General features: G+C 37.5%; 1 protein-coding gene across 1 annotated transcript in view; it reads right to left on the bottom strand.

Annotated features, from left to right (window-relative positions):
- The window catches only part of LOC6038515, a 28224-nt gene extending 13684 nt beyond the window's left edge, over positions 1-14540 (bottom strand). The window contains exons 1-3 of the mRNA XM_001848254.2: positions 14152-14540; positions 8031-8154; positions 7736-7921 (exon numbers count right to left, since the gene is read on the bottom strand). Coding sequence (XP_001848306.2) covers positions 7736-7921; positions 8031-8154; positions 14152-14301 — 460 coding nt within the window. The 5' untranslated portion in view covers positions 14302-14540. The remainder of the gene's footprint in view (positions 1-7735; positions 7922-8030; positions 8155-14151) is intronic.
- Positions 14541-17904: the final 3364 nt, after the last annotated feature.

Genomic DNA, 17904 nt, shown 5'->3' with positions numbered 1-17904 from the left:
AGTGAAACTGGAATCTCAGTAGATGCAGCAAAAATTCAACCAATTCTCGATTATCCTACCCCAAGAAATGTCAAAGATATTCGAAGATTGTTAGGCATCGCTGGATTTTATCAGCGTTTCATTGAAAATTACAGCGCAATCGTGACTCCAATTTCCGATCTATTGAAGAAATCAAAAGCAAAATTTCAATGGACAGAAATAGCCGAAGAAGCACTTCTTGCCCTAAAATCCGCGTTAACTTCGCCCCCAATTTTGGCAAACCCAAATTTTAGTGAACCTTTCGTGATAGAAACCGACAGTTCAGATATTGCAGTCGGTGCAGTTTTGACTCAAGTGTTGGAGGAAAAAGACGTTGTATTGCATATTTTTCTAAAAGTTATCTTCAACCCAAAGGAAGTATGGAGCCACTGAGCGTGAATGCCTTGGTGTTTTGATGGCCATTGACCATTTCCGGCCATTCATCGAAGGGACTCATTTCACCATTATGACCGACGCGATGAGCCTTACTTTTTTGAAAACAATGTCCATTAATAGCCGTTCACCTAGATTGGCCCGGTGGGCGATGAAAATTCAAGATTTAGATGTCGATTTTGTTTATAAAAAGGGAAAAGACAACATAACAGCTGACGCACTTTCGCGCTCGCTGAACCAAATCAAAGCACAGGTTTCAGATGCACAATACGAGCACCTGCGGGATTCAATTGAACGATTTCCCGAGAAATATAACGATTTTAAAGTTATTGATAGGAAAATTTATAAATTTGTCACAAACGCAGGAAAGCCAGACGATCCTACTTTCCGTTGGAAATATGTCCCAACAGCGCTGGAAAAACCTTCAATTGTCAGTGACAGCCACAACCAAGCGCATTTGGGTTTTGAGAAAACTTTAAGTACAATTCAACAAAAATACTTTTGGCCCAGAATGAGCGCCGATGTGCTCCGATTTTGTAAAAATTGCATGACTTGTAAACGATCGAAAGTGGATAACATCAACCCTAATCCACCCTGTGGGAAAGAGAAAATTTGTCATCGACCTTGGGAGATGATTTCAATTGATTTTATTGGACCTTATCCTCGTTCAAAATCGGGAAACGCCTACGCACTTGTAGTAACGGATTATTTTTCCAAATTTACTTTGATTCAAGTTATGCGACAAGCAACAACAGCAGCTGTGATAAAATTTCTGGAAAATAATGTTTTTTTACTTTTTGGCGTACCGAATGTGTTGATTTCAGACAACGGTCCACAATTTATTTCACGAGCTTTTAAACAATTTCTTGAAAAATACAATGTTAATCATTGGAATTTGGCAGTTTACAGGCCCAATCCAAACCCTACCGAACGAGTCAATCGAGTGATAGTATCAGCAATTCGTAGCTCGCTAGAGAATAAAACCCAAAAAGATTGGGATCAGGGAATTCAATCCATAGCATCAGCCATATGCAACACAGTTCACGACTCAACAGGATACACACCGTATTTTGTTAATTTTGGCAGAAACATAATTAGCTCAGGAAAAGAATATGAACACCTAACGGACACAGACCAGAACATAACGCAAGATCCATCAAAAATCAGCAACGACATGAAAAACTTGTACGAAGCCGTTCGCATAAACTTAGCGCGAGCATACAAACGTTATGCTGGAAATTACAACCTTAGATCAACAAGAAACATAAAATTTGAGCCTGGAGAGATCGTTCTCAAAAAGAACTTCTACCAGTCAGATAAATCTGCAAACTTTAATGCTAAATTAGCACCCAAATATAGCGAAGCAAAAGTGAAAAGACAAACTGGAACGAATACATATGAATTGTGGGACACAAACATGCACAAACGACTTGGAGTCTTTCACTCCTCGGTTCTAAAGAAAATATAAATATATAAATACAGTCTAGACTTTGGAACCGAGACTTCACACTTACCAACTCTTTTGTTACAATATTTTCCGGCTATGTCGATCTCGCCATCTGAGTCGAGCCAGTCTCCTCGATGTGCTGAGACCAACAATAGAGATTACTTTCACATAACAAACACAAACACGTTGTGGATTGCTTTTAAATTATTTTAACATGTCGTCGTGTATCAATTTTTGTTGTGGCGTCACCAATACATAGTGTCGAAATAATATTTTTTTTTCTCGAACAAAGATGGCCACAAAAACATAAAATACAAATAAAAATTTCCACAAAGATTCTAAATTTTGTCACAATATTCCAACATTTTCACCGGTATCTACAGAATCACCACAATTTTCCATTCCCTCACCACTAACCCCAATTCCCAAACCATTTGATTTTTTTTTCACAAATTATAGACCATATTCACCTACATTCATTTTCGTTTTCCATTTAATTTTTTCTCGCGTCGGTAACTTTTTTTTGTTTTCTTTATATTACTGCCAGTAAAACCCCCACGATCATAATCACCTTAGCACAATAACTCCCACCCGTATCAATAATCAAGTTTTCCCCAGGACCGTCGCGCGAACAAACAGTCGAATAAAGATACCGGCGAAAACTGATTCCAATTTGGTAAGATTGGCATTCTTATCATCCACAAGAAATACTACATAGAAAAACGTTGGAGCACCGATAGGGATTACATAAGTATTTGTATTACCTATTATTAGGGAATACATAGATGAGTGAGATCGAGTGCGTGTAGATTCGCGTGATAGTGTGATAGGGACGTATGAGTCAGTTGCGATCGCGGTTTGATCGAGAGTAGTCGAGCGTGCGCGAGTTTAATTTTTAAGTGCGTTTTTCGCGATAATTAATCGAATTTTTTCGAAAAGAAATTGTAGTTTACCGCCTGATCGATCCAGAGTGACCATATATATATGGTAAATTTATTTATTTAGAAGCCAAAAGGCCGAAACCAGAGATTTCTGGGAGTTTTTTTTAACGCTAATTTTAAGGTATGAATGTCTTGCATGTGTGACAGGTGCAAAAGGCGTTGCGATGGCATGTGTAGGCATGTGTAGTTCCAGTCAGGTGATCTCCAACGCGCAATAGACCGGATACTCTATGCAGCGCTTTAACAAGTAAGATTAACTTATAAATTTAGTTCAAGCCGAAGAAAAAAGATGGCCGTTATTTGTATTTCTCTGTTGAGCAACTCTTCTTCTTCTATCTACTTATTATTATTTCTCCTCTTATTATACGTAATTTCTTTTGTTATTTCATTTTGATTTGATCTAAATCCTAAATTAAAACTAATTTTAATACAATTTTAAGTGAAAATTGCCCCAGTGAAAATTCCAATCACAGTAGCAATTGAAATTTTCTTAATTTTGTTGGGGGGTAATGTAACCATATTAAGGGCGATCATGGGCGATCATCAATTTCCCCTAAATGAGCGAGCGCCAACTGTGTGAGGTGGCGAGCACGGGAACTAAAAATTTAAAAAATAGACCTACTCTGCAACTCCCGTAGACGATGATCCCGGGATCGATCAACCTTTTGAAACTCTCTCAAATTTGCCTTAACGCCTAGCAACAAGGGCACCTTGCGAGAGGACCTTGGCCTTGGCCAATCAGTGCCGGCCACGCATGAGCCACTTTTCGCGGTCAAGGTTTCGAGCTAGCGTAGTCAAGGTCTCTCTGCGATTTGCTCCGAGATCGTGCGCTAGCGAAGATCGCAAGCAATAGGGAAGTCGTAGAGTTGCTAAATTTTAGAAAGTGTTGCAAAGTGACCCAAGCGAATTTTCCGTACGAATTGTACCCGCGTGTGCCAAGAGATTTGCGTTTGGAAGCCAATTTTCCACGCCGAGTGCATTTCCACCCTCCGCGGGCGTGCAGTGTTAAAATAGACCAAAAGAACCTTCACAGGCGAAGGTTCTTTTGCTAGGTCTTTCTTCCCGTTGGCACCCGCGACCGTTCCACAACGCGGTGCCGCACCGTGAAGCAAGCACCACGCCATCGCGTGCTTCACACCGGAGCAGCCCAAGCCAGCTAGCACAGCGAACGAACCGTGCCTATCCGCCAGGGTCCGCCGAGAGTCCGAAGGAGGCCATACCAACCCCTCCGAGCCACAGGACGCGATCGTCGACGAGAACCAGCCTCGCTGGTCCGCTGAGCCGTTCCCACGGCCACGTGGTGTCGTCCGTAGAGGTCCTCGTTTACGACCTTGAGCCACAGGACCACCATCGACGTTCGTCAGCATCCGACCCATCCGGCGTCCGACCCGTGACACGTGGTTTCCAACTCTAGCTCGAAGCACGAGTCTGTAGCGTGCCCGCCAAAGCACGTGAGCCATTGGATCCAGCCGTTTCAAGCCAGCTGCGCTGGTCAATAACCCGACATCGATCGGCAGGTGAGTGCTCCGTAGGGGACGAGCCAAAAACCCCGAGCCAGTGGACTTCACCGACGCCTGGAAGTGCTATATCGAGTACCACGTGTCCCCGCGAAGTCGCCACTCCGTGGCGAGTTGTATCACCCGTGTAGGAAACCCCTATACGCGCAGCGCTCGTGCCAGGTGACCCCAGAGCCCGCCCAGAAGCAGCAGCAACAGAGCAGCACCCGCGCAGCGTTCGTACCAGGCGGCCCGAGAGCCCGCCCAGCAACAGCAGCGGTACCGTGAGTTGTCAGCAGCAGCAGCAGCAGCAGAGCAACGTGTCCGTAGCGTGCCCGCCAACGCACGTGAGCCAGAGGACCCAGTCGTTCACGCCAGCCCAGCTGGCCAACTTCCGATCGAGAATCGGACAGGCGTGCGAGTCCGTAGAGGACGCGCCAAATCCTTGAGCCAGTGGACCGCGCCGGCGACTGAGTGTGCAGCAACATAAAACAGCCTTAGGCTGTAGCAGGTCAGATTAGGGTTAAGAGAGCTCTCTATCCCCTCACACGTGCACGTGCCCCTAAATTGTAAAACCTGCCCCCCAGAGAATAAACGAGTGGATGCAAAGTTTATATCTCCGTGTGACTCTTTTGCGAAACGCACCTTCAAAGAACACTTGGTATTTGAGTCCCTTTTCTATCCCTAGTTCCGTTTCCGTTGACGCGCTTTTAATAAGTGGTTCCCACTTGACCTGCCCTGAGAAGCTAAGCCGGGTTCTCAAAGCAACACGCCCTTTCGCAGTGTGGCCCCAAGCCACACTGGCGCTTAAGCGAGAGGGTTTCAAAAGGGTGGTCTTTTCCGGATCGTTGGTTGGCGGAAACAGTTGTGGTGGTGGGTCAAAAAATCAAATTTTGGTTCCGTGTCCCTCACCTCACCAGTCGCTAATCGCATCCCCCCAAAAGAACTGTTACAAAACAAAACAAACAAAACAAACAAAACAAACAAAACAAACAAAACAAACAAAACAAACAAAACAAACAAAACAAACAAAACAAACAAAACAAACAAAACAAACAAAACAAACAAAACAAACAAAACAAACAAAACAAACAAAACAAACAAAACAAACAAAACAAACAAAACAAACAAAACAAACAAAACAAACAAAACAAACAAAACAAACAAAACAAACAAAACAAACAAAACAAACAAAACAAACAAAACAAACAAAACAAACAAAACAAACAAAACAAACAAAACAAACAAAACAAACAAAACAAACAAAACAAACAAAACAAACAAAACAAACAAAACAAACAAAACAAACAAAACAAACAAAACAAACAAAACTAAATTTTTTTAGTTTTTAGTTTTTAGTTTTTAGTTTTTAGTTTTTAGTTTTTAGTTTTTAGTTTTTAGTTTTTAGTTTTTAGTTTTTAGTTTTTAGTTTTTAGTTCTTAGTTTCAGAATCATTCCTAAATGCTAAAACTGAAATAACAAGCTTGTAGTGTTTTCGAAAACTGCAAAAAAACACAATAAAACGAAGTTCGAAAAAGTTACTATTTTTTACAAAACAACGAATTTTAAACAAAAAATACTGTTTTTTATATATATTTATTCATATTTTTTATGTAATTCTTTTAGAATTTTTAAATCCAAGATGGCGGCCAAAATGGCGACATTTAAATATTCAAAAATATATTTTGTAATTTAATAGGCAATCACTATTTAAATTTGTCTAAAAAAGAGTCGTAGAACTCGAATTTAATGTTAAATAAAAGTAAGATAAAAATAAATAAATACAAATATGTTTTGTTTGTTTTTGATTTGATTATCTGAAGTCCTATACAAACCTTCGGATAATAGAAACTTCTTATAATCGAGGCTTTGGATAATTGAGTCTGGCCTGTATTGCATAACAAATTAACACTAAACTACGTATTTTTGAAAATTACAAAAAAAAATCTGGAGTAAGGTTTTCAATGATTTTTTTACATTTAGATTTAGATTAAAAAAAATACTTTTTCAAAAAAAGTATGTTTTAAAACTACATAAAAATAATCTGCTATTTTCAAAACTTTTTTTACAGACCAAGTATTTTTTTTTTTTCAAATATGTACTTAAGAGCGAGTCCACGAGCAAAGCATACCCATCTCGCATCGACCTCACCAATCTGCCTGAAATTTTTCGGTGATAATTTCATCATATTCGTGTTCCTGAGACAATTTTACAATAGAAACATGCATAAAAATGATTATTTTCATCCATTTAAACCCTTTAAAAAATAAAAGTTAAAAAAATCTTTGAATCACATTTATTGAAAATCAAGTTCGTTTCCAAGGATACTAGATGGCACCAGAAAAAAAGCAGCTTCTTATTTTTTTTTAACTTTCATTTTTTAAAGGGTTAAAATGGATGAAAATAAACATTTGTGTGCATGTTTCTAATGTAAAATTGTCTCAGGAACCCGAATATGGTAAAATTATCACCGAAAAATTTGATCTAAGGGGTCCCCGGAGCAAAAATTTACGACCAAAAAATTTACTAAAAGTAAAAGTGTCTATTTAATATGTTAAACTGTCTTACCCAAAGCGTTCTTAGTTTCAAATGGTAGTCCCAGATGTCCCCTACAAGCTGCAGGTCGAACCGAGTTGATACCTGGATGGAACATTTTGTTATTTGAGTTTGAAAATTATGCTATTTTTTCACTAAAATGCCAATAACTCCCTTTAAGTTTGACCAATTTGGATGCTCTACCCTGCATTTTTTTGCATTTTTTAAGCCCTTTCAGATGCATTTTGAATTTTGAAATTAAATTGAATTTCGTCAAAGTTATAGCCTTTTTAAGATTTTTGACGTTTTTAAACCTTAAAACTTAGTGCTCATATTTTGGCCAGATGCTAGTTTTATATGTACAAACAACCCCTGAAAATTTCAGGCAGATTGGTGAGGTCCAAACGACGTCCCATACAAAGGGGTATGCCCTGTTCGTGGACTCGCTCTTAAATTTACAGTTTTGGCAATATGGGATTTCAAACCATTTCCAAATTTAAAAAAATGTCCAAAAATGCATAGTTCTGTGTACATTAACCTTGAAAAATTAGATGAATCATATTTTTTAAGGGGCATCGTTTGAGTTTAGTTGGGTCCCACACATTCTAAACCAGAAAGTTTTTCGAAAATCTGCGTAAAAATTTTCAAATTAAGTTATGCAGTTCAACACATCTCCTACAGCAGAAACGAGCTTTCTCGAACTAACATATTTCCTAAATCAAAGCAACGCTTTTACGCAACATTTTTGCGCATCGCCTTCATGGCCAATGTAAAATCCTTGAATTCCAAATTCGGTACTTCCCCAGCCCAATAACTACTAATCATCCCGAAGGACATTTGCCCTCTCTCTTTAATTTCACCTGCAATCCCAAAAAAAGTGTGTTCCAGCGTTCGAGGTGGCGTACCTTCAAACCACTCGGCGTGCTCGCTGCGCCGGCTCTTGGCGGTCCGCTCGTCCTGGGCGCGCTGCGCCTCCTCCAGCATCCGGGCGATCTGCGTCTGGTTGTTGCTCACGAACTGCTTCGCCAGGCTGCCCGCCTCAATCAGCTCGCTGTGGGTCTGCTGGATTGCGTCATACATCAGCTCAAAGTCTGCCGGATCCGGATTGTCCAAAGTGGGTCACGGTCGAGAGGGGGGGAGAGGGATGGAAAATGGTTATATTTATAACGGTCACCGGTCGATAAAACAAGCGCCACTTGCCAGTTTTTACGATGGTGTCCCGCTCGGCCACCACGAACAGGACCTGCGCTGGGAGGGTGCGGAAATAGTCCTCGTCTAGGACTTCTACGCCGTCCTGGGCCAAATATACGCGACAATTTTCAAGCTGAAATGAAATAAAAATGATGAGTTGTGAATTTTTAGCTAAAGTTATCCAAATTTGAACCATTCTAAAAAAAATCCAGGTCACTTCCCAAATAAGGACAGAAAACGCATCAGCATTCCCCTCTTCGAAACCCGAAAGGACATTCAACCAGGTCAATGTCATTGGCCTCGGCGCTGTGCGCCCGTTGCATTTTGGAATTCTCACGGCGCGAGTCACATGGTTGGAACTCCATACATCCTGTTAGCCCAAAAAGTGTGACGATTGTTGAGTTCTGTCGCTGGTATAGTGTAAATTTTTCCAAGCTAGTCACAGCCTACTCAGCATAAACAACTCTCAAATTTGAATCTCTTATACCACTCGCAGATTGACAGACAATTGGGTACTAAAGCCCTATGTCATTTTTTATGTACAACGGTAAAAAACATGATCAAAAACCATTTCTGATCACTTTTTTTCATTTTAATGCAAAAAAAAATTTGGCAAGACAACATTTTTCGATGGATTAACTATGGTCCCCTTGGAACGAGCTGTCAAGTAGGAGCTTTTCTGTCAAGAAGGACCGCGAGGTTAATTTTTCAAAATTGATTTAAAAATCCATTTAAAACTCTTTGTGGTCGTACAAAAGGTCATTGTACTCAGAAAAATAAGCTTTATCGCTGTAAACAATAATATCAGCAATCTAAGCTTCATTTTAGGACCCAATTCTGCGTAATTCAAGTAATGTTTTCAAACATGATCGATTTGTGGAGATTATGTAGCTTTAGTGACGCGTTTTCTTTCCAACACTTCATTTTTTATGCTCTTCTTCAACAGTTAAATCTTGCTCACTCTCGTGATTTCACTGATGGGTTGTTAAAATCGTGGTTTTAAACATGAAAGGAGCAGATTTTGAAGTTGCGAATGGGGGATGGAAGGAAGGCGACCTCCCATATTTTTGTTCGATGTCACAGAATTCATGCCATTTTACCAGCACTAGCTAAATACCTGTTCCCAAACGAATAGAATGATGAGCCATGATTATTGAACATGCAATTTTTAACTGCACAGATTTTTCCGGCATTTTGGAGCATGAAAAGTAAATAAATTGCAAAAACAAACGGCTGACACGCGAGGCGCGCGAGAAGAAAAATGAAAATTCAAATCATGGCATGCTGCGATTTTGTTTACTTGAGGCATCTTCTCAGTATACCAGTTTTGATCGGATGAGGGGTCAATGCATATTTCATGTAGCCGGTATCTGTTTACGAATAAATTCTACAAATCTAGAGTTTTTTTTAATAGGTCCTATAAACATATAAAAGACAATAGTTTATAGGACCTTTTAAAAAAAACTCTGGAAATCAACCAAAATTTTGTAAAAAATTAATAACTAAAAAAATTTACGAAAAATGGTATGATGTCGTTTGAGTAACTTTTAAAAATGTTAAAAGTTTATGTCGCCCCCACCCCCCCTTCAAAATTGGTCTGAAAAATCAGGGGGCAAAACAAATTTTTTTTCCAATAAACTTAAAAATTTGCATGAAAATAGAAGTCTAATCAACTGAAAACAATCATTTTTCTGCATTGATAATCATATTTAGCATGTTTGGGCTTGTTTAAAAATGTTTTGAACTTTTATGAAATTACAATGTACAGCACCGCAAAAATTTTATTTGTCGCAAAAAAATAACATTTTCGTCAATACTCAGATATTTTGGAAACTTATGATGGCAAAACAACTGAACAGGTGTATAATGCATTTTTAAACACTTTTTTCATGAAAATGTTGAAACCATGGCTCGTAATTTCAATTTTAATGCTTTTTTTTATTTTTTTGCCCCCCCCCCCCCCCCCTCGACTTTGGTTAGAGTCGAGGGACATAAACTTCAAAAAATATTTGCAACGGCCTTACTAGAAAATTAAAATCTGGTTTTAAGTAAGTAAGTAAGAAAAAAACACATAGGTTTCATAATGGAGCCAGCTTGACAAAGTGTGACATAGGAGAGAGGGGGTAATTTTTGGACGATTTTAGCGTGACATACTTTATGGATGACGCCCAAGGCGGTCACTTTGGCCCTTTAAAAGTTTCCGAGTTTTATTACAAGGGTTCAGTCAAAAATGATGAAGTTAAATTGCACGCCCAAGTGCCGTTGAGTCAACATTATGTGCTGGATGGAAATACATGCTGTTGTCCAAAACTAAAAATACATTACTTGCTACTTTTAATAATTTTATTAAAATCAAAATATTCTTACTACACGCACTATGGACGACCCATCGGTGTGCAAAACTGCCATAAAAACTGGTAGAAAAGTTGCAGCTCTCCACCGCGAGAGGCAGCACCTGTCCTGTCCTCGTTTTTGAACCTTAAGTTCCACATATGTGGCGCGAGTGCACTTGCGCTTGCAGTTTCCCCGATCGAAGGCCACTGAACTGGTTTCGGGTGGGGAGATGGGAGTGTGAGAGAAGCGACGCGGCGTCGTCGTCGTCGTCTATGTTGCACAATTCACAGTTGTGTCCTTTTATAGCATAAAGCGTCGAGGACTCTCGATATGGTGGAGCAGGGTTGGGATAGGGGAGAGAAGGGTTGGGTTTGTTCAGTTTAGAACCCGTAAAAAACTTATTTTTTTTTTATTTTAGATATGTTTTATCTGATCGTATAAATATGGAAGACGTGAATTGTAGATGCTCGACTTTTTCAACTGGATAAGGGAAATTCTCCACGGTAGTCTCAAGTAAGCTTCGCTTGGAGTTGACGGACGGTTGTTGGGAAGATGAATGGTCTAAGGTCTAACTCAACATGTAATCTCGTCTGATTTTTGGATTCAACTATATTTTTCGTGATTTCACGAAAGCCGCGTAATCCGTGAAATTTGTCATAAAATTTAGTAAATAACGTGAAATTTCGCGAAATTTGAAATATTCAATTGATAAATAAAATTAATTCAAATTCTTCGCAAGATATTTAACAAGCATTTTAGAAGCAGCTTTCTATAAAAAAATGCTTTTCAGATTAAGAACTATGTTTTGAAGATATTTTTCATTAGAATATTCACATTTACAGCCAAATTTCTTTATTCCGCAAAATTCAAAAAAGTTTGTAAAAGATACATTATAAAGAGAACGAAACAAACTTAGTGCATTTTTTTAAATCTTTGTAAAAATCACTAGCCCTAACTATAAAAAAATCACTAGCCCTAACTATATCAGTTAAGTGCTCCTCAAGCTCACTAAGAATTTTCATGTAATTCTAACACTCTTAATATTTGATTTCTAAAATTCTAAAATGCATAAATTCGTAAATTTTAAAATTCTGAAATTCTCAAAAAAAAAAAAATCAAATTATTCGCTCTACAGCATTGCCTTGGCGTTCTCGATTGCGAGATTCCTACTCGAAACTAAGTGTCCGAAGGCTTGATTGTTGAGGCAATTGCAAACCACTTTTTACACCTTAGCTTCCATTCACCCCGGGATTCGAACTGACGACCTTTGGATTGTGAGTCCAACTGCCTACCAGCGAATCCACCGAGGCAGGACCCAGGGAGACGACTCCTACACCTGGATTGAGCTAACGACCTAACCCTCTAGGTTAGACCGGGGCCAACATTTACTTCCCCGTCCGACGGAAGGCGTGATCAGACAAATCTCGTCTCGAAAAATGCCACCGGGACCGTCTGGGATCGAACCCAGGCCGAAATTCTAAAATTCTAAAATTCTAAAATTCTGAAATTCTAAAAATCTAAAATTCTAAAATTCTAAAATTCTAAAATTCTAAAATTCTAAAATTCTAAAATTCTAAAATTCTAAAATTCTAAAATTCTAAAATTCTAAAATTCTAAAATTCTAAAATTCTAAAATTCTAAAATTCTAAAATTCTAAAATTCTAAAATTCTAAAATTCTAAAATTCAAAAATTCAAAAATTCAAAAATTCAAAAATTCAAAAATTCAAAAATTCAAAAATTCTAATATTCTAAAATTCTAATATTCTAAAATTCTAAAATTCTAAAATTCTAAAATTCTAAAATTCTAAAATTCTAAAATTCTAAAATTCTAAAATTCTAAAATTCTAAAATTCTAAAATTCTAAAATTCTAAAATTCTAAAATTCTAAAATTCTAAAATTCTAAAATTCTAAAATTCTAAAATTCTAAAATTCTAAAATTCTAAAATTCTAAAATTCTAAAATTCTAAAATTCTAAAATTCTAAAATTCTAAAATTCTAAAATTTAAAATTCTAAAATTCTAAAATTCTAAAATTCTAAAATTCTAAAATTCTAAAATTCTAAAATTCTAAAATTCTAAAATTCTAAAATTCTAAAATTCTAAAATTCTAAAATTCTAAAATTCTAAAATTCTAAAATTCTAAAATTCTAAAATTCTAAAATTCTAAAATTCTAAAAGTCTAAAATTCTAAAATTCTAAAATTCAAAAATTTAAAAATTCAAAAATTCAAAAATTCAAAAATTCTAAAATTTTAAAATTCCAAAATTCTAAAAATCTAAAATTTTGAAATTCTACAATTCTAAAACTCTATTCAATTCAATTCGGTTTTATTTATGAATAATCAAATTATAATTTGTAAATATTATGAAACTAACGGAGTTTTTGTTCATTTCAGCTGTGTGTTACGTCTTAATTCGGTTTAGAGCAATTGTTACTGTTAATTAAATGCATAAACAAGAGTAAGAAAAAGTTTTCAAAAAACTTACACAATTGCTAATGATAGGGGATAGGAATAGAAAAAGATTACAACTAGATCACAGCAAAATTTAATCAATTATAGATGTGCTTGATCATCAGCTCCCCAAGGGCCAGGAATTGCTCCGCTTTGTTACGGCAGATCCGGAACCGCGTCATCATCTCCCCCGCGAGAGAAAAGAACTCCGGCAGGGTAAAGACATCTTCCCCGGTGACTTCTTGCTGGGCCGCATTGCCGCTACCGGCAGCGACCACGCTGGCGAACAATCGACCCCATCCAGGAGGGAACGCTGAGTTGTCCGCTGGAACCGTACGATGACCAGCTACCGGCACGGTTACGCTCGTACTTCGCTGAGGAGGGTGGGACGCTGCTGCTTTCTTTTTTCTCTTTTCCTGCTCCTCGAGGTAGGTTTTCCGTGCGCTGCATCCACGGTAGTTGCTGGTATGGACACCTCCACAGTTGGCGCACTTGATGCGCGCCTTGGTTTGCTCTGCCTTGTCTCCCAAGTCCGCCTTGCGCGGCAGTGCACAAGTTTCAGAGAGGTGTGATTCACCGCACTTCACGCAGCGGGGCCTAAGGTTGCAGTTCCGCGAGCTGTGCCCGAATTTCTGGCAACGGTGGCATTGCGCTGCGTCCGTCGGGTTCTTGGAGTAAAACCGCCAGAGCATTTTATCTCCCGTGGCTTTATTCCAGCGTTCTAAAATTCCTAAATTTTTAAATTCTTAAATTCTTAAATTTTTAAATTCTTAAATACTTAAATTCTTAAATTCTTAAATTCTTAAATTCTTAAATTCTTAAATTCTTAAATTCTTAAATTCTTAAATTCTTAAATTCTTAAATTCTTAAATTCTTAAATTCTTAAATTCTTAAATTCTTAAATTCTTAAATTCTTAAATTCTTAAATTCTTAAATTCTTAAATTCTTAAATTCTTAAATTCTTAAATTCTTAAATTCTTAAATTCTTAAATTCTTAAATTCTTAAATTCTTAAATTCTTTAATTCTTAAATTCTTAAATTCTTCTTAAATTCTTAAATTTTTAAATTCTTAAATTCTCTTAAATTCCTTAATTCTTAAATTTGTAATTTCTTCAAGCAGCATTTTTGGCAAAAAGATTCCTAAAAAAACTGTACCCCAACCTCCTTCGTTAATCCTGTCATTGGGAAGTCCCAAATAAGAGAACTTGCTCACAGTAGCAAATCGAGAAAAAAAAATCTACTTTACTCAACAAACACCACACACAATTTCTGAATGGGTTTTTGTCTCGATTCCTGCCACCACACCACCAAATCCCTTCCCCACCACAATCTGGGTCATTCACCTTGAACTTTTCTTCAGCCTTCTTCCTTAGCATCCGGAGCGAATCGGCGGCCACTCCGTATTTCTTGCTCCTCAATTCGTTGGTAATTTTGTAGCCCTGCAGCGGACCAGCGCCGGAGGACTTTTTCGGGGACGACCGGATGTTGAACATTTTTTTTCTTCACAAATGAACACTAGCAGTTACTTTTCCAAGGACCCAACGAAAGGAACAACCCAACACTGGCCAAGGACACAGTCGTACGCGCGCGCTCAGCACCAGAAACCACCGAACCGGACCGTGTGTAGGTTGGTTTGTTTATGTGCGAAAATTTCGCCAATCCAAAGGCATTTATGTTGCTGATGCGGAGGATGCGGACGATGCTCTTGCTTCTTTCTCTCGCCGTTTTATGCTTTGTGTTTGTTTACATTGCGCGACTGCGCGATCTCCCGCTCTCTTTTGATTTCTCTCTCTTGCTGTTGTTTTCGCGCCTCATCGACCAAGTGCACAGCCGTTGAATGTGGTGTGTTTATACACGAAGAAAAAGATATTTTGTACGATCAGTTTTTACAAGACTTGATTCAACTTTTTTTTTATATTTAGGCTGGTATACAAATTTTATTTAAAGTAAATTTTCTCCCCCCCTCCCTTCAATGTTGGCCCGAAAAATCGGAAGGCAAAAAAATATTTTTTCCAAAAACTTCAAAATTTTAATGGGAATTTAAGTGCAATCAGCTGAAATCAATTTTAAATGCAATCCCCTGCGTTTAGAATTAGGTTTAGAATCATTTTTAGCATGTTTGGGTTGCATTAAAAATCGTTATTTGACGATGTTTATTGAGGGTTTACAGCGCAACTATGTTTCAAACGTGGTTTCAAACCTAGACCTTTTTTTATTAGGTCCTATAAACATGTGAAACACAATAGTTTATTGGACCTTTTTTTAAAAAAAAAACGTAACTTAATCCACCTTTAGGTGGTTGGTGCCTTCCTCTCATTTATAGAGTGATAATAATCCCCTAAAGTGTCCACATGGTTTATGGATCTCCCCTAACATGATCGCAGCACCTAAGAGGTCCTAATAAAAATAAGTGACGAGTAAAAAAAACAGACTTCCTACAGACTTTTTGTCAAGATTATACAGACACCGCCTTTCAGGAAAATGGCATCCCTCTACAAGACTTTTTTCGTGGCGGGACCATTTGAGGTTATGTAAATTCAGAAAAATTTTTAAACTGCCTGTAATTTTAGTTAGGTAAGTCAGATCTTGAAAATTCTTAATCCACAAGAAAGGTCTTCTCATATACTTTTTAAAAATATATAACATGTGAGGGTTTCACGGGTTTCATGAAAAAACCACCCTTTTTACCATAATTTTAATTTAATATGAAACATTTTTTTTAACATAACTTTTTAAATACTTGAGAAAACTGCATGAATTTAAATAGCAACTTAGGGGACGTTAAGACGGATCGATTAAAACCATTCCGGCCAAAATCGGTTGAGCCTGTGATTAGATATTCCAGTGACATTGATTTGGTACACATGTCTACATACAGCCAAACACACAGACATTTGCTCAGCTGGTGATTCTGAGTCGATAAGTACAAATGAAGGTAGGTCTAGGAGGTCTAACTAAAAAGTTCGTTTTTCGAGTGATTTTATAGCCTTTCCTCAGTGAAGTGAGGAAGGCAAAACTCTAGAAATGTAGGTGGCGCCAGAAGGAGGTTACTTGCCTAAAATCGTATGCCTTTCTGCCGGATTGAACAAAATCGATTATTTCTCATGATTCCCTGCATCAATCTTAATGAAAATGGTTGCAAATGACGAGAAAAAATGTTTGCTTCAAAATAATGAACATCAATTTTTGGGCGCGTAAAATTTGTGAACTTTTTCTTTAAAAACTTGTTTAAGAACACGACAAATTTAGTTTCCCAGTATATGAAATAAAGAGTTATATATAGTTGATAACAGATGTGTTAACGTATATTCAACAATTTTAAGAAGAAAAAAATTGATCTTTTGGAATAAAATAAAGTTAACAGGAGGTAAGAAATTAAAAGTTCTATCCTTGGTACTATCGACTGACTTTTGAATTTTTATGCTAAGTTGCCTTTTTTGCCTTCCTCACCTCAATGAGGAAAGGCTATAAAATCACTTGAAAAATGAACTTCTTTATTCGACCTCGTAGACCCACCGTCACGTATACCTATCGACTCAGAATCAAATTCTGAACAAATGTATGTGCGTGTGTCTGGATGTGAGTCCGTGCACCGAAAAATATGCACACGATTATCTCCGGACTGGCTTAACCGATTTGATCATTCTATCCGTCTTGGGATCCGTCCCACAAGACCCTGGTTAATATTATTAAGTTTAGAAAAGTACTTCAAAAGTTATACTAAAAAAAACGATTTTAGCTAAACTTCGGAAGATTGTAAAAAGGGTGGTTTTTGTAAGAAAACTCGTCATGCTATATATTGTTAGAAAGGTATTTGAAAGATCTTTCAAACGAGTTCATAACATTATAATCTGACCACCCCATCAAAAGTTATGAGCACTTAAGTGTTATTTATACACTTTTTTGAGGCTGGATCTCAAATATTTTATTCATCATGCGACCCATCGTTGGATAGGTACCTAATCAAAAGACTTTCCAACGAGCCCAAGAGATTGAAGATCTGACAACACTATTAAAAGTTATAAGTACTTTAGTGTTTTTGATACACTTTTTTTGAGGCCGGATCTCAGATATTTTGATAAAAATAAGTGTTATTTATACACTTTTTTGAGGCTGTGCATTGTATTCACTTTATCAAATTTTCGAATATGAAAGACGCAACTTTTGGTACCCAGACATCGCTGAAATTTTTGAGTTAGTTTTTGTGGAAAAATTTGATTTTCTGCCGATTTTGTCATTTTTGTGTTTTTGCGCGCGGTGCGTCGAAAAACACGGATTTTATTTTCAAAAAATCATATCTCGGAATCCTGTTAATGAACTTCTTCCATTTTTTAGTATATTATGTAAAAATTTCCGGGGAATCCGATAAAAATATTTCCAGACATAGGCTCTTTGGTCCAGACACCGTCAAAACGGCATTTTAAAGTTTCATTCGACCTATTCATATGTTAAGGCTAGTACGCTGATCGGAAGGAAAGGGGTCTAGAAACAGCTTTACGAACAGCAGAACAAAGAAGAGGGAACGATTTCTTGGGGCTTTTCTTCACCCTCTCTGGTTTGCTTACTCTGCCGCTGTTGCCCATTTGAAATTTTTCTTGACCGATTCCTTCCGAAGTGCGTATACTGCTTTAGGCTAGATTTTTGAAACTTGAATCCGAGCACTTTTGTTTTATTCCATGCTGTTTTCGTGCTGAATATTGCGCGTATTCCCGAGAAAGACACGCGGCATATCAGCCTCGAAACGACGCGCCGCACTTTCGGCAAATGCGCGCTGTCAAATCACATACTGCTCGTTTTGTTTTTGTTGATCTTCCTCTTCGAATTGCATGGCATTGTTGCCGAATATGTTTTTTATTGCACCAAAAGTGCAGAAAATCGCTGGCAACAGTGTCTGCGGCACATTCAGAAATGCCGCGCGGCGTGTACCTTTGAAAGAAACGGACAATATCAAATTTTTTAAAATCATAAAAATACGAAATTATGAAGTTTTGAAATAATGAAATTTCTAAAAATAAGCCTAATCGTTGCGTTTAGTAAAATAAGCAACCAAAGCTCAATTTTAGGACTTAATTTCAAGAAAAAATATGAAAAAAATT

The sequence above is a fragment of the Culex quinquefasciatus genome, chromosome 2, assembly GCF_015732765.1.
Source record: "Culex quinquefasciatus strain JHB chromosome 2, VPISU_Cqui_1.0_pri_paternal, whole genome shotgun sequence".
In the NCBI taxonomy this organism is placed as follows: Eukaryota; Metazoa; Arthropoda; class Insecta; order Diptera; family Culicidae; genus Culex; species Culex quinquefasciatus.
This window is presented reverse-complemented; position numbering and strand designations above follow the sequence as displayed.